The sequence below is a fragment of the Schistocerca piceifrons genome, chromosome 11 (assembly GCF_021461385.2).
Source record: "Schistocerca piceifrons isolate TAMUIC-IGC-003096 chromosome 11, iqSchPice1.1, whole genome shotgun sequence".
Lineage (NCBI taxonomy): Eukaryota > Metazoa > Arthropoda > Insecta > Orthoptera > Acrididae > Schistocerca > Schistocerca piceifrons.
In genome coordinates, this window is record NC_060148.1 from 88,756,777 (window position 1) to 88,780,485 (window position 23,709).

The window sequence follows — 23,709 nt, forward strand, 5'->3', positions numbered from 1 at the left end:
ACAATTTCTATTTTTCAATAGTTAAAGAAGAATAGAAATTGTGCTGTCTCTAATGACTTCATTGTCAGCAGGACGTTAAACAGCAGTCTCCTCCTACATCTACATTTATACTCCACAAGCCACCCAATGGTGTGTGGCAGAGGGCACTTTATGTGCCACTGTCATTACCTCCCTTTCCTGTTCCAGTCACGTACGGTTCGCGGGAAGAACGACTGCCGCAAAGCCTCCGTGCGCACTCTAATCTCTCTAATTTTACATTCGTGATCTCCTCGGGAGGTATAAGTAGGGGGAAGCAATATATTCGATACCTCATCCAGAAACGCACCCTCTCGAAACCTGGACAGCAAGCTACACCACGATGCAGAGCGCCTCTCTTGCAGAGTCTGCCACTCGAGTTTGCTAAACATCTCCATAACGCTATCACGCTTACCAAATAACCATGTGACGAAAGGCGCTGCTCTTCTTTGGATCTTCTCTATCTCCTCCGTCAACCCGACCTGGTACGGATCCCACACTGATGAGCAATACTCAAGTATTGGTCGAACGAGTGTTTTGTAAGCCACCTCCTTTGTTGATGGACTACATTTTCTAAGGACTCTCCCAATGAATCTCAACCTGGCACCCGCCATACCGACAGTTAATTTTATATGATCATTCCACTTCGAATCGTTCCGCACGCATACTCCCAGATATTTTACAGAAGTACCTGCTAACAGTGTTTGTTCCGCTATCATATAATCATACAATAAAGAATCCTTCTTTCTATGTATTCGCAATACATTACATTTGTCTATGTTAAGGGTCAGTTGCCTATCCACTGCAGATCTTCCTGCATTTTGCTGAAATTTTCTAATGCTGCAACGTCTCAGTATACGACAGCATCATCTGCGGAAAGCTGCACGGAACTTCCAACACTATCTACTAGGTCATTTATATATATTGTGAAAAGCAATGGTCCCATAACACTCCCCTGTGGCACGCCAGAGGTTACTTTAATGTCTGTAGACGTCTCTCCATCGAGAACAACATGCTATGTTCTGTTTGCTAAAAACTCTCCAATCCAGCCACACAGCTGGTCTGATATTCCGTAGGCTCTTACTTTGTTTATCAGGCGATAGTGCGGAACTGTATCGAATGCCTTCTGGAAGTCAAGGAAAATGGCATCTACCTGGGAGCCTGTATCTAATATTTTCTGGGTCTCGTGAACAAATAAAGCGAGTTGGGTCTCACACAATTGCTGTTTCCGGAATCCATGTTGATTCCTATAGAGTAGATTCTGGGTTTCCAGAAATAACATAGTACACGAGCAGAAAACATGTTCTAAAATTCTACAATCCTCCTCCTGATTCTCGACATGAATATAAACAATAAATCTGCACAGTAGTTATGCTCTTCTAGATAATACTTCGTCTCATCTTTTTTTTTTTCTGTTTGTGAGTGTCATTTGTAAGACACACAGAGGGATACACAGCACTCTTTAGGAGTGAAATATAACACACCGACAGGCTTATATGCCTGTCTGTGTGCTACCGTATGCCTGGAACCTCTTTCTGATATCTTGTAGGCTTCATGAAATAAAAAGAGTGCACATTTTGACTTCCAGCAGATTCTGCATCATTATGTGAAGGAGTCTTAGAGAGCTGTGTCCACAGACACCTAAGAAACTGCAGGTCAACAGAACAATATTTAGTACTGAAGTAAATCTACACTTTGGAACACAACAGGAACACTACATTCAGTGTTACATTCTCTTATTTTTCATACCAACCGAGGTAATGAAGCATATATTGTATTTTTTAATTGTTTTCTTTTTATTACAATGATATATTCTTTTCATCAGATTGTTGTTGTTGCTGCTGAATCTGGAGGGTGCTCAACATCATGCTCATCAGCACCTGTGTGCTGACTTTGTGAGGTAAATGGGACTATAGTATACAAAATGAGGACAGCTTAAAATACAACATAAGACCACGTATGCTCTCTTTTACTATGTGTTACATGAACAAACACAACTCCTCTGAATTGTACAATGGAGCAAGTGATTCAGGGCAGATCATTACAAACAATGATATCTGATCTGGACAGCCACTAAGACAAGCCCAGGTAAGAAGATTGGCAGATCGTAAACATAATAACTGGGTGAGCCAGTCGTTCTCCAACATGCTAAAAGCTTCAACCTAAGAGCTTAGGTAGAAGGGAAGACAAAACACAAAATCGTAAAACGTGTGACACATTCAGCTCATTATCACCTAAAATTGAGGGCAGGTCTGTCGGTAAACCAGCTCGAACCCTGTCACCGTTATCTAAAATACAGTCAGTTAAAATGTGGTGAACCTTAATCAGTACAGCACATGCATCACAAACAGTTCATTCTTCATGCAGGAGAAAGAAGCCATGGGCAGAGGGCTGTGTCCTATTCAAAGTTGCGTTAAACAGACTTCGTCAATTCTAACTGGCCAGACGGAGGTGTGCCACGGGCTCACAGTCTCTTCTATATCCTTTCTTTCAGGAGTGCTAATTCTGCAAGGTTCGCAGAAGAGCTTCTGTAAAGTTTGGAAGGTAGGAGACGAGGTACTGGCAGAAGTGAAGCTGTGAGGATGGGGCGTGAGTTGTGCCTGGGTAGCTCAGTCGGTAGAGCACTTGCCCGCGAAAGGCAAAGGTCCCGAGTTCGAGTCTCGGTCTGGCATACAGTTTTTAATCTGCCAGGAAGTTTCATAACAGCGCACACTCCACTGCAGACTGTAAATCTCATTCTGGAAACATCCCCCAGGCTGTTGCTAAGCCATGTTTCCACAATATCCTTTCTTTCAGGAGTGCTAGTTCTGCAAGGTTCGCAGAAGAGCTTCTGTAAAGTTTGGAAGGTAGGAGACGAGATACTGGCAGAAGTAAAGCTGTGAGGATGGGGCGTGAGTTGTGCTTGGGTAGTTCATTGGTAGAGCACTTGCTCACGAAAGGCAAAGGTCCCGAGTTCGAGTCTCGGTCCGGCACACAGTTTTAATCTCCCAGGAAGTTTCAGTCTCTTCTATTGATCACAACTTATTTTCTGTGATGCCCATACACTCTTCCTCCCAGAGCCATGTGACAGACCTTTGCAGCAATGACAGTGCAGCATGCAGAAGGATAGGGCAGTCAGTTACATTGGGAAGGGTCTATGCCTCTTCGGTCGAGGTATAGGCCAACTCATTTCCACGGATACCCATGTGTCCTGGTACCCAGCAGAATGGAGTCTCCTTTCCTTGTTGTTGCACATGCAGGACGACACTGTGGATGTTCTGGGCGGATCCATCTGCTGGGTACATAGATTAGATTGACTGCAGCGCACTAAGCGAGTCAGAGCATATGAGGAATTTGGATCCACATTCATGTTTCATCTGCTCGCGTCTTCAAAAACTGCATAGAATTCGGTGTCACAGATAGTAAATGCACTAGGCAGACAACGTGAAGACAGAGGCAGGAAAAATGACAGAACAGCCAACAGCATCCCCCACTTTGGACCAATCTGTGTATACCATGTTACAGTCCTGGTACTCAATCAAAATGATAATAAATTTACGTAGTCTGGAGTGAACAATTTGTTGCACTCTGTCAAATATAAAATTATTCCAGGCTTCAACAACAATCAGGGTGGAGCTTCGCACCAACCCTCCCTCTGATCTTCGTACATCCATAGTTGAAACAGAGGACAGTGGGATGTCAGCTGGTATAAATTTATATTAAAAATGAAGAAATTCCTCCAGCTGTATTTAAGGTGTCGATTTTATTTTGGCAACTAGTTTCAGCGTTGTAACAACGTCATCTTCAAGCCCTATAAAATATACCATACATACAACAACCAATGTCATATTCATATCAGTAATCTATGAGTTATTATGTAAATATATTATAACCATATTACGTAATGGACGAATTCAATAAAATTAATTACATTTTGTCTGTTTTCATTAAATGCAATCATTCTGGAAATTAGCAATTTATGTGGTACAGTACGGGACGTCCATAGTAAACAACACCACAAGAAGACCGATATCTCACCATCAGTGCCCGCAAACGGCCACAGAGTACTGCAGGTAGCCTCGCTCGGGATCTTACCACAACCACTGGAACAGCTGTCTCCAAACATACACTCTACAGACGACTGAACAGATAAGGTTTATTCGCCTGGAGACCTGAAAGGTGCTTTTCACTGTCCCCTGCTCACAGGAGAGACCGTAAAACCTGGAGTCAAGAGCACAGTACAAGGTCATTGGAACAGTGGTCCCAGGTTATGTTCACGGACGAGTCCAGGTATAGTCTGAACAGTGATTCTCACCAGGTTTTCATCTGGCATGAACCAGGAACCAGATACCTCTCCCTTAATGTCGTTGAAAGGGACCTGTATGGAAGTTGTCGTTTGATGGTGTGGGGTGGGATTATAATTGGTGCACATACACCCTTGATTGTCTTTGACAAAGGAACTGTAACAGGTCAGGTGTATCGGGACGTCATTTTGCACCAGTATGTCTGCCTTTTCAGGGGTGCAGTGGGTCCCACCTTCGTCCTGACGGATGGTAACACATGGTCCCACCAAGCTGCCATGGTGGAGGAGTACCGTAAAACAGAAGATATCAGGCGAATGGAGTGGCCCGCCTGTTCTCCAGACCTACGCCCGATCGAGCATGCCTCGGATGCTCTTGGTCGACGTATTGATGCATGTCTTTAAACCCCTACGACACTTCAGGAGCTCTGACAGGCACTGGTGCAAGACTGGGAGGCTATACCCCAGTGGCTGCTCGACCACCTGATCCAGAGTTTTCACCTACGCCCGATCGAGCATGCCTCGGATGCTCTTGGTCGACGTATTGATGCATGTCTTTAAACCCCTACGACACTTCAGGAGCTCTGACAGGCACTGGTGCAAGACTGGGAGGCTATACCCCAGTGGCTGCTCGACCACCTGATCCAGAGTTTTCACCTACGCCCGATCGAGCATGCCTCGGATGCTCTTGGTCGACGTATTGATGCATGTCTTTAAACCCCTACGACACTTCAGGAGCTCTGACAGGCACTGGTGCAAGACTGGGAGGCTATACCCCAGTGGCTGCTCGACCACCTGATCCAGAGTATGCCAACCCATTGTGCAGCCTGTGTACGTGTGCACGGTGATCATATCCCATATTGATGTCACGGTACATGTGCAGGAAACAGTGGCGTTTTGTAGCACGTGTGTTTCGGGACAGTTTCTCAAATTATCACCAATACTGTGGACTAACAGATCTGTGTCGTGTGTGTTCCCTATGTGACTATGCTTTTAGCACCAGTTTTGTGCAGTGTCAAGTTGTGCGGCATGACATTCTGCAATTATCCTTAATTTATGAGCATGAGTGTACATCTGACAATGACTCTCCAACCAAGATAACATGCTGTGTCCTCCCTACTGAAGAGTCCTCAACCCAGTCACAAAGTGATACCCCATATGACTGTACTTTTGACAATAAGCATAGGTGCAGTACTGAGTCAAATGCTTTCAGGAAATCAAGAAACGCAGCACCTACCTGCTTGCCTTGACCCAAAGCTTTCAGTATGTCATGTGAGAAAAGTGTGAGTTGGTTTTCACGTGGTTGATGTTTTTGAAATCCATGCTGGTCAGATACTGTTTTACATTTCAAGGAGACAGTGTAGTTTTTAAGTTTCTTATTTAATAGGAAACTTTCTTGGCTACTACAGCTCAAAACAAGAGCCCTTAAAGCACTGGATATCATGAAGCGCTTGAACAGGAAGACCTGCAATGCAGATAGATCCTGCCTGGTGCAGTTCTATAAGAGTTTCGTGCGATCGTGTCTCGATTGTGATTGTACGGTCTATGGCTTGGGACAACCGACATATTTAAAGATGCTGGACTCTGTGCATCACAAGGACATCAGACTGGCCACAGGAGCCTATAGGACGAGCCCTGTACTGAGCTTGTGTCCAGAGGCAGGGGAGCAACCATCAACTGCTCAGCAGCGGTTTCTTGTGGCTAAACTGGCATTCGAGCTCTGGTCGTTCCTGATTTCTTGGGCTTTCCCTGCAACTATTAATATTTGGGAATCCTTAGAATGACTCTATCACATTCACCCATGAAGGACAAAACTGTTGAGTACATGGGCAAAGCAGCTTTTATTGTAGCTGGAAGTGTCTCCGCCAAACATACAGAGGGAACATACTGGAATTACACTACTCGTGACCAAGGTTACTGCTGTTGATGAGACAAAGATGTTGAGATAGGGTTTTCAGCAGCATATTAACTTACATTTTTATTCGAATGAGTAGGTTTTAGATTGATTAGTATGTATTTTACACCACTGACTACCTTTTATTAACTAGGTTCTGTAACATTACGAGTCAAGACAGCTGTAACGGAACTTGAATAGCATAAAGTTATCGTTAAAAATGCACGCCACGCGATTTGTTATGATTTGGTCAGTCATAATAGTAGTAACATGCTTTTGAAACAATTAAAATATAACGGCGATACCTGTTTAGCGTTATTGGAAATAATATGTAATAAATTAATGAGTAAGGTAGCCGATCCTATAAGAAGAGGTAAAATTGAGCATATTAAGGTGTTTTGCTTTATATCGACTAAGCCGATGATACGGCGTCTTTTTTTTCCGTTTACTCTTAGAAGAAAAAAAAAAAAAAACCAGTAACGAAGTGCTAATTGTGCGTTGTGAAAAATATAGGGGCGAATTTTAAATAGCTACAGTGTATAATCAGACTAACAAATGGACATTCAGTTACGCGAAATAGCGGACAGTGAAGTGTGGTCATTAAATTGAGTACACCTACAGGGCGGTCAATTCCAGGATAAGTCTATTCGCGTCTCACGAGGCACGCGGAATTGAGACCGGTTTTTTTTTAATTATATCACGGAGAGCGGGCTTCAATTTATAAAAAGGAGAAAAGCTGTATCATTATCATTGACTGTTGGTGTTAAGCAACCAAAACTGTTCATCAAAGGGTTTCGGTGAATGAGTGGTGAATGCGAAATGAAACTGTGAACGAAGTTATGTTAAATAAAGCAGAAGAGACAAGACAGTTTGGTCGTATCTGTTATTATTCCATAAACCGTAACATTTATTCTCGTTGTACGAAGCCTTTATAGACGATCGTTATGACAATTTGCTTTGAAGGGATCTCGTTACGAGTTAAGTTTTGGGGACCTGGTCAACAGGGGATAGTTCGTAGATCTTAACTACTGCAGCTATTCTGGAATCAGGTGCTACCGTGACCGTTGTGTGTTGTCAATGGCTTAAGGTCTTCATATCTCATGCTCTAAGATCGACGCGCCTTTCCTCTTGGTATAACGGTGTCTCACGGTAACCACAACAACGCCAACGGCGCAGGAAGATACGGTAGAAGTGGCGCCCAACGTGGGGCTCGATCGAGGAGGATTGCTGCATCGAGTCGAGTGTCATCCGGATTCACGAACCCTCGAGTTGGAAAATATTGTAGCAGCCAGTGAGTCTGTCCAATGAAAGAGGTATTCTTCAATAATCGCTAAAAGTGAGCGATACTACCAGGTATGATTAAAATAACTGTATAATTATTAAAAAAAAAGGAAGTTGAGACTTGTGATTTCGGAAGATAAATATATATAAATACATAGTGAAAATAAGTGTATGTCTTGGTAGTGAATAATCATGTCAAAACGAACGAAAAAAATACATGATAATGTGCAGTTGAGTAGAGTAATGAGTAGAGAGAGTGAGAAAAGTGAAGAGGATAGGGATGATGCATCCCATGAGCTCAATGTGGGACAGGAGACATGTACAGATGATAATACAGTTATTGATTTAGAGCCGTTAGGAGATTCAAATACAATGATAAGTAAGGTAAGCAGCGTGGGAGAACATAAAGATCTTGAGGTGTCGGAAGTAGATCAGCAAGTTGATCCTCAAAATGGAAATATTAATCAAAAAATGTTTGATATGCTGGTATCAATAAATACTCTAATGGGTGTAATGAATGGAAGACTTGGTTCACTAGAAAAAGATAATAAGCAATTAAAAGAGGACAATCAAAAGTTAAATGAAAAATTTGAGGCCAAATTTGGTTCATTAGAAGTTAAAATGGATTCTTTGGAAAGCAAACTGAACACCTTTGATTATAAACTGGAAAATACTAAGAAAGAATTAAAGGCGGACTGGGAGACTCAATTAAATGCGAAATTTGGAGAACTAGATGTAGAGTTTTCTAACACCTTAGAAAGGCAATATAATAATTTAATGGGAAAACTTCATGACTTAGAAAAGAAATATGAGGTAGTCCCGAAGAGTTATGATGGCCTGTCCAATAGTATGGTTAAGTGTGAAAGCAGCTGTTTCAATGCTAGCGCACAGATAGAAGAGCTTTCGAAACAAATAGTCGAGTTTGAGTCTGATGCTCGTAAGGGGATTGACAAGTATTTAGTAGAGCAAACTAAAAGACTTGACGAAGATCTAACTGAATGGATAGAAATAAAAGGAAATGAAATTGTAGACAAGGTTAAGACTACTATTGGATCCCAGCCAAATGAAAATGAGCACCTAAGTAGAAATGATGAATTAATTAAGCTCTTCACTAGCGAAATTCAGAAAATAAAAGAGAAAATAGTTGATGAGTTACCTAAATGGCAAAAGGAAACCAATCACAAATTGGCGGAGTTAGAACGAAAGTCATCACAAAATTTGTTGACAGAGGACGAACGTTCGGAGAATAGGTCGAAAAACAACCGAACATGTGATAATACGAAGTACAATTGTGGTGAAAATTTGCATTGGGAAGTTGATGATTCGGTTGGTAAAGATGATGATTCTTTTGGTCAGCGAGGATATTTGTCTTCTTTAAAGGTGGAGAACAGCATTTTTAAAAGTAGACAATTCCCAACATTCTCCACTGAAAAGAACAACCTGCATCCGAAAATCTTTATCAATAATTTCAAAAGAATATTTCCACGTAGCTGGTCAGAACACGACCGACTTCAATTTATAGTATCCAAAATTACCGGAGAAGCCGCATTATGGGCCGCCGAAGTAAGTGAAAGTTGCCATACTTGCGCTGAGTTTGAACAACTTTTTTTGGCTAAATACTGGTCGTCGAGTAAACAAGAGAAATTAAGAAAAGAGGTTTACCAACCTGAGTATTTTAACAGTAAAAGAAGTACTTTAAGGCAATATTTTGAAAAGTACATAAATAAGACACGTTATTGGAGTGATCCAATTTCTCACAAGGAAGTGATCAGAATTTTGAAGGGAAGGTTGCCCATAAATATACGTGAAAAGTTAATAAATATTCCTGACCATGATGTAGAACAATTCTTGTCGGTGATTGACTCTATAGATATGATTATGGAAGACGCAAGACAAATGAGTAGTAATCAAATGTCGACTCACACTCATAGTAATACGAATAATTATAATAATAATTTAACATATGATAATAATAATACCGAAAACCAGGTCAAACCCGCATCACAGGAGTGTGGACAATCTTCATCCTATGGTTGCAATAAAAACAATGATTATAATAAATATAGAAGAGATACTTACTGTGCTAGAGGTAAACCTCGATATGGTGACGCGAATGTGCATAGTAGTGATATTAATAAGAGTAGCAGGTACCCAAGTGATGAACCCAATTGCATTCGACCTTGGGAAGATAATTCGAAGCATAATGTTCATCGGCAGGATGGAACAAATGCCTCGAGTCCTCATCCAGCACAAGGAGTTATACCAATGGGTGAAGGAGCCTCCAATGTGCGACGGGGTGAATACCATAACTCAGATCATACTGTACGGATTGTGGAAGTTCATGAACCCCCACCGATGACTCAACGAGATAGATTAAACTAATACCAGTCACCAAATGCCTTCCTAGGATGACTGGAAAGGAGAAGGAAGGCAGGCATCAATTTGAAGTGAGAGTATTAAGGTACAATAATGATCAGGATATAAGGAATGAGTTAATTGAAGAAAAACCTGAAGTTTCTAATAAATGCGGACAAATTTTACAGGCAATAATTCCAACAAGTATAAATAATGTTGATGTTGAAATATTAATTGATACTGGAGCAACTATTAGTGTCATGACGTTGGACTGTTTAAAACAGATAAGCCGAGGGGTAAAAATGCCCACTTTTCCTATTACAGGATGTACCGTGTCTGGCGCGTTCAGCGCAAAAATGCAAAAAGTTGTGAAACAGGTACGTGTTGACGTTACAATACAGGGGGCTCAAATAGAAAGTACATTCCTGGTTGTTCCTAAAATGACAGTACCATGTATCTGGGGTTTGGATTTTTTATGTGAGACCAGTGCAATCATTAATTTAGAGAAAGGTGAATGTATATTTAATTCAAATGGTAATGTTTTGACAACTACCCTGAAAAAGGGCCGAGTAATTCCAAATCAATTGTGTATGAATCTAATGGCAAAATATGTCAGTATTGATGATGAAAATGTGTATGATATATGCCTTATTGAATGTTCTGAAGAAATGATGGATAAAATGTCATTGCAGGAAAAGGTGTTAGAATCAGAATATTTATCTGTTATCCAAAGGGATGAACTGTACTACTTGTTGGAAGCATATCAGTCAATTTTTAGTAAACGTCCGGGTATAATAAAAGACTTTGAATACCATATAAAGACGTATGCACATAAACCCTTTTGTCGTACTTCCTATTCTATCCCATGGACAAAGAAAGAAGTAGTCAGAAAGGAAATCAATAAAATGTTAGAATGGGGTATTATTGAGCCCTCAGATTCTGAATATTGTAACCCTCTTGTGGCGGTAATTAAACCCAATGGTGACATCAGATTGGTGTTGGATGCCAGAGAGATCAATAAGATCATTATACCTGTACAAACGCGACCGGAGAACCTAGAAGAGTTAGTACAAAAGTTTTATGGTGCCCGCTTCTTAACTTCTTTGGATATGCGTAGTTCATATTGGCAAACTAGAATATCGAAAGAATCTAGAAAATATACTGCATTCGTTTTTCTGGGCCGAAGTTACCAGTTTACTGTCATGCCATTTGGGTTGAAAATAAGCGGTGGTGTTTTTATGTCGGCATTAGATACCGTACTGGGCAGAGACCTTTTGAATGAAGTTACTTTATATGTGGATGATTTGCTAATTGCTTCTGAAACTTGGGAGGAACATTTGGACTTATTAAGAAGAGTTTTTGCGAAATTTTTGGAATACGGAGTGACTGTAAATTTGAGAAAATCCAAGTTTGCTCATAACCAATTGAAATTTCTTGGACATATAATCACTCCTGAAGGGATAAAACCAAATCCTAAAAAGATGGAGGCGATTAACAGATGTGCTTATCCAAAGAATAGAACGGAATTAAAGTCATTTATCGGCTTAGTTTCATTTTTTCGACGATTTTTACCCAATCAGTTAGGAAGCCAAGACTGTTTGTTACGGCTGTTAAGAAAAAATGTCATGTGGGAGTGGAATTCCGAATGCACGCAAGCTTTTGATAACATCCGCAATGCTTTGACTAATGCTCCACTGTTACATCATCCGAGACTTGATCAAGATTTTTATATTGCTGCGGATGCTTCTGAAACAGGATTGGGTGCCACTCTTTTCCAGATGGACAACCCAGAAGATATCAGTACCATCAAGATAATTGGGTTTGCCAGCAGAACACACTCTAGCTGTGAACGTGCATATTGTACTACTGAATTGGAAGTACTGGCCGTGATCTGGTCACTTAGAAAGTTTCGCTATTTTGTATATGGAAAGAAGATCATTGTATTCTGCGACCACAAAGCTTTATCTTTTATTTTAACAGGAAGGATGTTCCATTCACGTTTAACCCGGTGGGCCTTGCTACTGCAAGAATATGATATTACGCTCAAATACATCAGAGGGAAAGACAACATCGTAGCCGATGCTCTTTCAAGATTACCGAAAAGAAAGAATGCTGACGAGTGTGAAGAACGGACTATTGACTTTAAAGTCATGAATTTATCAAGGCAATATTGTGAGAGGCAGATTTCACAGCTATCTCGAAGTCTTCCACAACTGCAAGAAGATGATAAGTTGTGGAAAGCCATTAGGCAGGCTGTTGAAAGCAAAACGCTAAGTCACTCTCAAGAACAGTATCAATTAAAATCCGGAATATTGTATCGGAGGAAGGATGAAGAAGATGTTTGGAAAGTTTGTGTTCCAAATAAATATTTAGAATCACTAGTACGGTACACTCACTTGAACTGGGGTCATTTTGGTGCTGCTAAATGTACAGCCAAAATAGCACAATATTGCTGTCATCCAAATTTGGGACGTATAGCTACAAATATTCTTAAGAAGTGCAAAATATGTCAGAAGGCGAAACCCATAAACTACTGTTGGAAGATAGAATTACATCCTATCATCCCACAACAACCTTTAATGTTGGTGTCATGTGATGTCTGTGGGCCATGTCCCATAACACGCGGACGGTTCAAATATGTATTGGCTTTCTATGATCTCTTTTCAAAATATGTGAAATTATATCCTTTGAAAAATCTCCACGTTCGACCCATGTTACGCAAATTTATCAACAACTATATAACTGAGCTTGGCAAACTTATAATGATCTTGACAGACAACGCTGCTTATTATACAAGCAAAGTATGGAGAGACAATATGAAAGAACAAGGAATAACAGCACATTTACATCTCAAGATTTTACCCTTGTGGAAATCCGGTTGAAAGAATCTTCCGAGAGTTGAACCGATTTTTACGGACGTACATACCCAAACAACATTATAAATGGATCGATTGGATTTATGAATTTGAGAAAGTGTATAATGACTTACCACACTTATCGACAGGTTATTCACCTAACCAAATAGTATTTGGTGAAAGTATTGTGCCAGAATGGATGAAGAAATTACCTGCAATAGAACAAAAGATTACCAAGAAAGAAGATATGGTGAAGAAGGTCTACGAAAACCTGAAGCATCAAGCACAATTGAGAAAAACCCGTTTTGATAAAAATGTGAAGAAAGTAGTCACATATGATGTAGGGGAAGAAATTTTATTGAGAAATCACCCAAAAGCATCAACCAGGAAAAGACTGAATAAGAAATGGCAATATTTATATACAGGTCCATATAAAATAATGAAAATACCTCATGAAGGGAACTACCTCCTGGCAGATTGTGATACTGATGTAATTAAAGGCTTGTTCCCTCACATAGACCTGAAGAAGTATTATCAATAATGAGCAAAATATAGATTCAAGAAACACTGAATGATACCAAGACTACACTCAGTGGACTAAATAAAAGCACCAATGGATAAATACGTACTTATACTAACTTACAAAGAAAATTAAAGAATGTACCGATGATTTCCATGAGATACCTTCTTGGTATCAGCAACAATGACGACGCTGAAATACGATTTATCCTCTCACTGAACGACGGGGATGGATGATTTGAAAGTGGAATTAAGAGGAAAAGAAAAGGACCAAATCCTCTCTGGTTAAACAAGTGGCCTAATAAGGGTTTTGGCCTAGGATGCCAATCGTCGAACCCGGCTGTGATCCCTGCCTTGCACAGTCGGTTGAAGAACTGAGGGCTTCATCAAGAAAAAAAAAATGTGGTGTGAATATGAAGTGATTAGTGCGAAGTGCTTCTAAGACAACCTATAAACAAATGTGGAATTTAGTTAAGGGCATTTTGTCTAGGCCCATTAACTCAACTTAAATATTGTAGAATGTATGTACTGACTTGTTGAGTGAATCTGAGAGTGAGTGTATCCACCGAAACAAATACCCTCTCCCGTCACAGTACACAAAAAAAAATAAGCCTGTTCTGTCTGGAACCCTCTTCAAGACATCACAGTCTGGGGGGCCGTGTAACATTACAAGTCAAGACAGCTGTAACGGAACTTGAATAGCGTAAAGTTATCGTTAAAAACGCACGCCGCGCGATTTGTTGTGATTTGGTCGGTCATAATAGTAGTAACATGCTTTTGAATACAATTAAAATATAACGGCGATACCTGTTTAGCGTTATTGGAAATAATATGTAATAAATTAATGAGTAAGGTAGCCGATCCTATAAGAAGAGGTAAAATTGAGCATATTAAGGTGTTTTGCTTTATATCGACTAAGCCGATGATAAGGCGTCTTTTTTTTCCGTTTACTCTTAGAAGAAAAAAAAAAAAAAAAACCAGTAACGAAGTGCTAATTGTGCGTTGTGAAAAATATAGGGGCGAATTTTAAATAGCTACAGTGTATAATCAGACTAACAAATGGACATTCAGTTACGCGAAATAGCGGACAGTGAAGTGTGGTCATTAAATTGAGTACACCTACAGGGCGGTCAATTCCAGGATAAGTCTATTCGCGTCTCACGAGGCACGCGGAATTGAGACCGTTTTTTTTTTAATTATATCACAGAGAGCGGGCTTCAATTTATAAAAAGGAGAAAAGCTGTATCATTATCATTGACTGTTGGTGTTAAGCAACCAAAACTGTTCATCAAAGGGTTTCGGTGAATGAGTGGTGAATGCGAAATGAAACTGTGAACGAAGTTATGTTAAATAAAGCAGAAGAGACAAGACAGTTTGGTCGTATCTGTTATTATTCCATAAACCGTAACATTTATTCTCGTTGTACGAAGCCTTTATAGACGATCGTTATGACAATTTGCTTTGAAGGGATCTCGTTACAAGTTAAGTTTTGGGGACCTGGTCAACAGGGGATAGTTCGTAGATCTTAACTACTGCAGCTATTCTGGAAACAGGTGCTACCGTGACCGTTGTGTGTTGTCAATGGCTTAAGGTCTTCATATCTCATGCTCTAAGATCGACGCGCCTTTCCTCTTGGTATAACGGTGTCTCACGGTAACCACAACAATGCCAACGGCGCAGGAAGATACGGTAGAGTTCCATACTCGTTTTCTGGTTTCTTATTATTCGTTTTGCGACATTATGATTGACGTTGTTTAAGTAACTTGTTTCACTGTCACTTTAGTAAGATGACAATGCAGTGTTATGCAAACATAGCTCTATTTGTACCTTTCCCTCCCTTTACAATTCTTTAGTAATGGATCTTACCCTACATATGTCCGATTAGCAATGCATATTCTCTTTACCACTGTTTATTATCTGGAAGTGTAACAGCTTGTCACCTAAGTTTTTTTTTATATATGTACTCCCATTACATTTAATGCTTGACATTGATGTGTAATATAAATGATCGTGTATATATAATTTCGTTTGTACTTATTGGTACCACATAAATTGCTAATTTACACAAAGTTACCATTAGCACATCTCAAAACATATGCACACTTACTCACTGCACCGTACTCTGACAAGCAATAACACATCTCTGCGTATGTGGATTGCTGCCAGCACCACCGTGCGATGACTGCAGGTCAAATGCACCGCATGGTCATACCCCGAGGTCATTTATACCCGCAAACCACTCACCACCATGTATCAGAATTATCCTTAATTTATGGGCATGGGTGTAGAAATAACTTAAGGTGAGCCCCAGGTAAGTGTGTTGGGACCCTTGCTGTTCATATTGTATATTAACGACCTTGCAGACAATTTCATACTATTTGTAATGAAGTACTGTCTGAAAGAATTTGCACAAATATTCAGTCAGATCTTCATAAAATTTAAAAGTGCCGCAAAGATTGGGAACTTACTTTAAATGTTCATTATTGTAAAACCATGCAATTCGCAAAATGAAAAACCATAGTATCCTAGGATTATAATATCAATTAGTCACTTCTGGATTCGGCCAGCTCATACAAATATCTATGTGTGCCACTTAGTCTGGACATGTAATGGAACAATCTCATAGGCTCAGTTGTAGATAAGGCAGGTGGTAGATTTCAGTTTATTGATAGAATATTGGGGAAGTGCAGTCAGTCTACAAAGGATATTGCTTACAAATCGTATGACCCAGTCTAGAATACTGCTGTAGTTTGTGAGAAGAGTACAAAACAGGACTGACAGGGGATATTGAACATGTACAGAGAAGGGCAGCACAAATGGTCAAAGGTTTATTTGATCCAGTGGAGAGTCTCACCGAGATGCTGAATAAACTGAACTGGCAGACATCTGAAGATAGACATAAATTATACCAAAGAAATGTACCGTAGAATGGGGCAATACCAATATAGCAGGGCAAGAGTGATTATTTGGCCTGTAGTTTTAAAGCTGAGCTCCTGTGCAAAATGGTGACAATAATGGAGCCGGGATGCAATGTATTAACAAAGGTAACATTAATGTTTAATTCTCTCAGTGTCAAGAATTCACTAAGTTGTCACCTACAATCAACCAATAAATGTGAGAAATAGTCTACTGTGTGTAGAAAAAATTTAACAGTGAAAACTTCAGCTGAAGAGCTTCACAGGCTGTACAAATAGAGTTAAGTTAATATTGTTAACAATTCCTTAGCTAGTTGGGTATCATATGATCTTTACATAAATTTCTAAGCAATACTATTGTGAAGTTGCAGGGCTTCACATGGAAAGTTGTCTTCTTGTAGGTAATAACGATCACAGTGAGAACACATGACAAGAAGCTTGGGTCCAGCAGAAGATGCAAATACAGCTCTATTTTCCCAAAAATTTGGTAGAGTCGATGCGTCAGGGGGAAAATGAGCATTGTGAGAGCATCAGAAGAATATGCTGTACTGTACACAGCCCTTAATGATACATTACAGAATAAGTATAAACACAAGGCGGGGCACTAACAGCTTTAAACAGGAAAGAGGAGAAAATGCTTGTTGAGGGTTTACTGATATGAGCAAAGTGCGGTTTTCCACTGAGAAACAACGATGTATGTAACATCGTACAGGGTTATCTTAACCATGCAGAGAAAATGGAAAAAAATATAAAGACAATTGCCGAGGATTTGATTTGATTTGATTTGGGCATTTCTGAGAAGACACTCCAAACTGACAGAGAGAATCAGAGAGAACACAAAAAGAACTAGAGCAGCTGCTTCAAGGGAGATCATAATGGAATATTATGATAAGCTTAGGGAAATCTTGGATGGAGTTAGTGACTATCATAATTAACTACAGTGAAACAAATTTTTCTGACGAACCAAGACAGGTGAAGATGATTGTCAAAAGAGGTGTCAAGCAGTCAAAAGAGGTGTCAAGCATCCTGAGAGAATTTGAGACACATCTAAAACTAGTATCAGTGTTATGATGATAGCAGCTGCAGATGGAACATCGTTATCCCCATTTACTGTTTACAAAAGCAAGCACCCGCATGGTACTTCAACTGAGGCAGGTGACGATGGTGCTGGTTACAACAGGAATATGAGTGGGCAGTTTGATCTTAACACAATTGAAACAAAGATTCATGAAAATTTTGTTGTCCTATGCCAAAAAACTGCAAGAACCCAAGATTATGACAGCAGATAATTCACCCTGTTAGCACTCGATAAGTGTCTTCGAGCTTTGTGAGGAATGTGACATTAGATTTGTCATCCTGCCTCATGTGTCAGGAAGTCGTGTCAGGAAGTCGTTTCTGAAAGTATTTGTATGGAGTGTAGCCATGTATGGAAGTGAAACATGGACAATAAATAGTTTGGACAAGAAGATAATAGAAGCTTTTGAAATGTGGTGATACAGTAGAATGCTGAAGATTAGATGGGTAGATCACATAACCAATGAGGAGGTATTGAACAGAATTGGGGAGGAGTTTGTGGCACAACTTGATTAGATGGAGGGAGCGGTTGGTAGGACATGTTCTGAGGCATCAAGGGATCACCAATTTAATATTGGAGGGCAGCGTGGAGGGTAAAAATCATAGAGGGAGACGAAGAGATTAATACACTAAGCAGATTCAGAAGGATGTAGATTGCAGTAGGTACTGGGAGATGAAGAAGCTTGCACAGGATAGAGTAGCATGGAGAGCTGCATCAAACCAGTCTCAGGACTGAAGACCACAACAACAACATCTAAGAATTCATCTATTGAGTAGAAGGAGTTGTCATTCAGAAATTCCTTTAATTTGCTTTTAAATTTTGGTTGAATATCTGTCAGACTTTTAATACTATTTGGCAAATGACCAACGATTTTTGTGGCAGTATAATTCACCCCTTTCTCTGCTAAGGAGAGATTTAATCCATAATAGTGAATATCATGCTTTCTTCTACTGTTGTAGCAATGCACTTCACTTATTTTTGAATTGGGATGGGTTATTAATGACAAATTTCATAAGTGAATATATGTATTGTGAAGGTACTGTGAATATCCAGAGTTCCTTAAACAAATGTATGCAATGTGATCTTGGGTGGACTCCAGCTATTATCCTGACTACACACTTTTGTGCAACTTTCTCTCTTAATGACGAATTGCCCCCAAAATATGATGTCATATGAAAGTAGTTAATGAAAACAGGCATAGTAGGCTAATTTACTGACACGTTTATCACCAAAATTTGCAATAACTTGAATAGCATAAGTAGCTGAACCTAACCATTTCAGCAGATCATCAATGTGTTTCTTCCAATTCAATTTCTCATCAATGCACACACCCAGAAATTTTGAGTATAGTGCCTTAGCAACAGACTTCTGTTCATATTCTATATTTATCATTGGTGTTATGCCATTTACTGTACAGAATTGTATGAACTGTGTTTTCTCAAAATTTAGTGAGAGTCCATTTGCAGAGAAACACTCAATAATTTTCTGAAAGACATTATTTGCAAGTTCCTCAGCTGATTCTTGCTTCTTGGGTGTGATTACTATACTTGTACCATCAGCAAAAAGAACTAGCTTTGCATCTTCACGAATATAGAGTGACAAGTGTTAAAAAATATATACATTAAGAATAATTAGGGACCCAGGACTGAGCCCTGTGGGACATCATGCATGATATCCCCCCAGTTAGAGGACTTTACTGGTTTTTGCAGATATGTACTGCTAATTTCAACCTTCTGCATTCTTCCAGTTAAGTTTGAATTAAACCATTTGTGCACTGTCCTATTCATACCACAATACTTTCGTTTATCTAGAAGAATTTCGTGATTCACACAATCAAGAGCCTTTGAGAGATCACAAAATATCACAATGGGTGAAGCTCAGTTATTCAATGCATTTAATATTTGATCAGTGAAAGCATATATAGCATTTTCTGTTGAAAAGCCTTTCTGAAAACCAAATTGACATTTTGTTAGTACATCATTTTTACAAATATGTGATGCTACTCTTGAATACTTTACTTTTTCAAGAATTTTGGATAAAGCTGTCGGAAGTGAGATTTGGCGGTAATTGTTAGCATCAGATCTATCTCCTTTTTTATGCAATGGTTTAACAATAGCGTATTTCAATCTATGTGGAAAAATGCCCTTTTTCAATGAGCTACTACGTATGTGACTGAGAATCCTACCTATTTGCTGGGAAAAAGCTTTCATTACTCTGTTGGAAATACGATAAATTACATGTGAGCTTTTACTTTTGAGTTAATTTATTACTTACCTAATTTCAGTAGGAGAGGTGGGTTGAATTTCAATTTTATCAAATTGCATAGGTACTGCCTCTTCCATATACTGCCTTGCATTTTCTAATGAATAGCTGGATCCTATTTTCTCTACAACACTTAAAAAATGATTATTAAAGATATTTTCTACTTCTGACTTCTTGTTAACAAACTTCTCATTGTGTTTGAAAACAGTCTTCCTGTGCTCTCGGTTGCCCTGTTTTCCTTTTCACAATATTCCAAATTGTTTTCATTTTATTATCAGTTGTGCTAATCTCAGTTATAATGGACATACTTCTGGACTTTTTAATAACTTTCCTCACTACAGTGCAGTAGTTTTTATAATGTTTCACTGTTTCGGGATCATGACTCCTCCTGCCTATAAGATACATTTACCTTTTCTGTTTACAAGATATTTTTATCCCTCTAGTAAGTCATGGCTATTTCACTGTTTTCTTAGGGAAACTGTTTACAAATATACTCACTAAGGTATCATGAAATAGGTTAAATTTTAAATTAGCATCATGCTCCCTGTACACGTCATTCCAGTCTAACTGTTGCAAGCTTTCCCTAAAATTTAGAATTGTTAAATCATTAATGAAACACACTATTTTGGAGGACTGTTTTGCATTACTGTATGGAGCTATATCATATACTGTAACTAGCTGTATATTATCATCAGACAGGCCATTCTTAACAGGAAAACTTTTCATTTGATTAAATTTATCTTGGTCTATAAAAACATTATCTATCAATGTGCTGCTTTCCTGTACCACCCGAGTAGGAAAATCAATAACTGACATCAAATTGAAAGAACCAAGTAATACTTCAAGGTCAAGCTTTCTATCGGACTCTTGTGGAAAATCTACGTTGAAATCCCCACAAACCATAATTTGCTTTCCATTGTCTGACAGATAGCACAACAAAGAATCCAAGTTATTAAAAAATAGTTAAAAATTTCCCAACGGTTACAATTATAGAAGTTCCATTATTTAGTTTAAGCTCACATGCTTCTATATGTTGCTCTTTGCAATATTTTTTAGTTTCCAAATTTTTCACACTAAGACTGATTTTAACATATATGGCAACTCCTCCTCTCTCCATAGTGTCTCCACTTACATGTTCTGAAAGCTTACATCCACCTACATTTACCGTTTCCATGCCTGTGACCATATGATGTTCAGACAGGCATAGTACATCTATTCCATCCTCAGTTTCTAAATCTTCTAAACAAATAAGAAGCTGAAACTTGCTGGCAGATTAAAACTGTGTGCCGGACCGAGACTCGAACTCGGGACCTTTGCCTTTTGCGGGCAAGTGCTCTACCAACTGAGCTACCCAAGCACGACTCACGCCCCGTCCTCACAGCTTTACTTCTGCCAGTACCTCGTCTCATACCTTCCAAACTTTACAGAAGCTCTCCTGCGAACCTTGCAGAACTAGCACTCCTGAAAGAAAGGATATTGCGGAGACATGGCTTATCCACAGCCTGGGGGATGTTTCCAGAATGAGATTTTCACTCTGCAGTGGAGTGCGCACTGATATGAAACTTCCTGGCAGATTAAAACTAAGTTTGGAAGGTAGGGGACGAGGTACTGACAGAAGTAAAGCTGTGAGGACGGGGCGTGAGTCATGCTTGGGTAGCTCAGTTGGTAGAGCACTTGTCCGCGAAAGGCAAAGGTCCCGAGTTCCAGTCTCGGCCCGGCACACAGTTTTGACACTTAACTACTATGGTCGTTCACAGGAACACAACTACTATGGAGGGGTCTCATAGACCGCATTTTTCTATTTTATATATCAAACCAGAATTTTGCATAATATAGGTAGTTTCTTGACTTCCAGTCATTCATTACACTTCTTAGAGGTGGCCTTTGTATAAATTTGATTTTCTTTAAACACTACTATATTTTAAACACTCCGACAATTAAAACAAAGTGAAATCTGGAGTATATTTTTATTTTATGAGTTACAAACATAACAGCAAATAGTTAGCTCTCTATTCACACACAGATTTTCATCAGAGGGATTATATTACAAATTGGCAATATAACTAGGTGGAAAAATCCGACATGACATACGATAAATTGTGTGCAAAGTCAGCTTTCAGTTTATAACTCACTTTGCGATGTAGAGTGAATATTTCAGTCCATAAGTCTATGAATGGAGGAACTTTGCCACATTTTACTTCTAAAATTACAAGTAAAAAAACTAAATACTTGTTCTCATGTGCCACTGAATCATACTTTAGTCAATTTCCACCTGCAAACACTTCACGCAGACCTTCCTGAACACTCCAAACAAATCAAACCACCATACTGTTGACATGGATACCTTGTTTTCCTCTTCAGACGAGGAGGGCAAAAGGTACACGTTTTTCGATTTTCGAATTCTTCTTTAGGTGTCTGAGGCTCGTCTTGCAAGTGAAGACATCTGTCTCACATAACACATGTTGCACAGAAGGCCCAGCTTTCCCCACCATGCAGAAACAGTAGCATGCAATAAAAACGCGGCACGCAAACACTGTGGTACGTCTGTGAGACATCTCAAGGCTAATAATTACGAAACAAAGAGCAGCAACAATGCAAGAATGCTGGCACATGTAGCTTGACAGCCAATAGGAAGGTACACAGAAGAGTCCATTTGGCTTTGCAGGGGTGTGAGAAATATCTCGACACAAAAATTAGTAGTGGTCTGAGAGACGGTTGATAGTAGTTAAGGGTTAATCTGCCAGGAAGTTTCATATCAGCGCACACTCTGCTGCAGTGTGAAAATCTCATTCTGGAAATAAGAAGCTCATTTACTTTATTTTTTAATCCCCTGATATTCTGATGCAATATATTAACATTATTTTTCACTGTGCTTTTATGTGAACAGTAGTTGTAGAACAGAGAAAACGATGCTCACAATGTACCTGGCTCCACGGAGGGTCTTGTGTGTCGTCGTTGTGACAATGTCACAGTGATCAAAGGGACTCGGGATGAGCCCGGCAGCCACTATTCCAGCAATGTGTGCCATGTCTGCCATCAGAATCGCTTTCACCGAGTCACAGATCTGCAGGCAAATTTGAAATCATTTATTTACTTATTCGCACCTTCTTTGCATGGCACCATCAGAATGACAGCTTTTTCAAATTTCAGAAATTATAATACCACAATAATTACACTTGCAAATGACACTGCTGACAGAAAACATTACAATCACTGCCCACCAAGAGACTGAATTCTACCTGGAGCAGTGCAGGAGTGAGATGTGATAGAGACAGTGCTGCATGTATCAAAATGAATATCAGGGTTTCAAGGTTTTGTAACATTTATTACATTCAACTTACAATTATCAGGTTGGTGCTAAGTTTGTAGCATTTTTTCACATATTTACTAGACACAACATACATACATAACAGAGACTTTAATCATTCATAATATATTCTCATCACTATTTGGAACAGTCTACCAATGCTGTGGTAACTTTTCGATTCTGCGACTGTAGAAAGCGTATAGTTTACTAGGCGTTCGATACAGTTCGCCACAGTCGTTTAATGAACAAAGTAAGAGCATATGGACTATCAGACCAATTGTGTGATTGGATTGAAGAGTTCCTAGATAACAGAACGCAGCATGTGATTCTCAATGGAGAGAAGTCTTCCGAAGTAAGAGTGATTTCAGGGGTGCCACAGGGGAGTGTCGTAGGACCGTTGCTATTCACAGTATACATAAATGACCTTGTGGATGACATCGGAAGTTCACTGAGGCTTTTTGTGGATGAGCTGTGGTATATCGAGAGGTTGTAACAATGGAAAATTGTACTGAAATGCAGGAGGATCTGCAGCGAATTGACGCATGGTGCAGGGAATGGCAATTGAATCTCAATGTAGACAAGTGTAATGTGCTTTAAGTGATCTAGAATGGCAGATAGATCATATAAAGTTGATCGTCGGTAAAGCAGATGTCAGACTGAGATTCATTGGAAGGATCCTAAGGAAATGCAATTTGAAAACAAAGAAAGTAGGTTACAGTGCGCTTGTTCACTTGAATACTGCTCAGCAGTGTGGGATCCGTACCAGATAGGGTTGATAGAAGAGATAGAGAAGATCCAACACAGAGCAGCGCGCTTCATTACAGGATCATTTAGTAATCGCAAAAGCATTACGGAGTTGATTGATAAACTCCAGTGGAAGACTCTGCAGGAGAGATGCTCAGTAGCACGGTATGGGCTTTTGTTGAAGTTTCGAGAACATACCTTCACCGAA

At 39.5% G+C, this 23,709-nt stretch overlaps 1 protein-coding gene and 2 non-coding genes across 3 annotated transcripts in view; 1 reads left to right on the forward strand and 2 right to left on the reverse strand.

Moving 5' to 3' along the window:
- The window catches only part of LOC124719735 (serine hydroxymethyltransferase, mitochondrial-like), a 183,640-nt gene that overhangs the window by 80,271 nt on the left and 79,660 nt on the right, over positions 1–23,709 (reverse strand). The window contains exon 6 of the mRNA XM_047244937.1: positions 22,375–22,514. Within this exon, the coding sequence (XP_047100893.1) occupies positions 22,375–22,514 (140 nt within the window). The remainder of the gene's footprint in view (positions 1–22,374; positions 22,515–23,709) is intronic.
- On the forward strand, positions 2,613–2,687 carry Trnas-cga. The gene has a single exon. It is a non-coding gene; the product is annotated as a tRNA-Ser (tRNA).
- Positions 20,734–20,808, reverse strand: Trnal-caa. The gene has a single exon. It is a non-coding gene; the product is annotated as a tRNA-Leu (tRNA).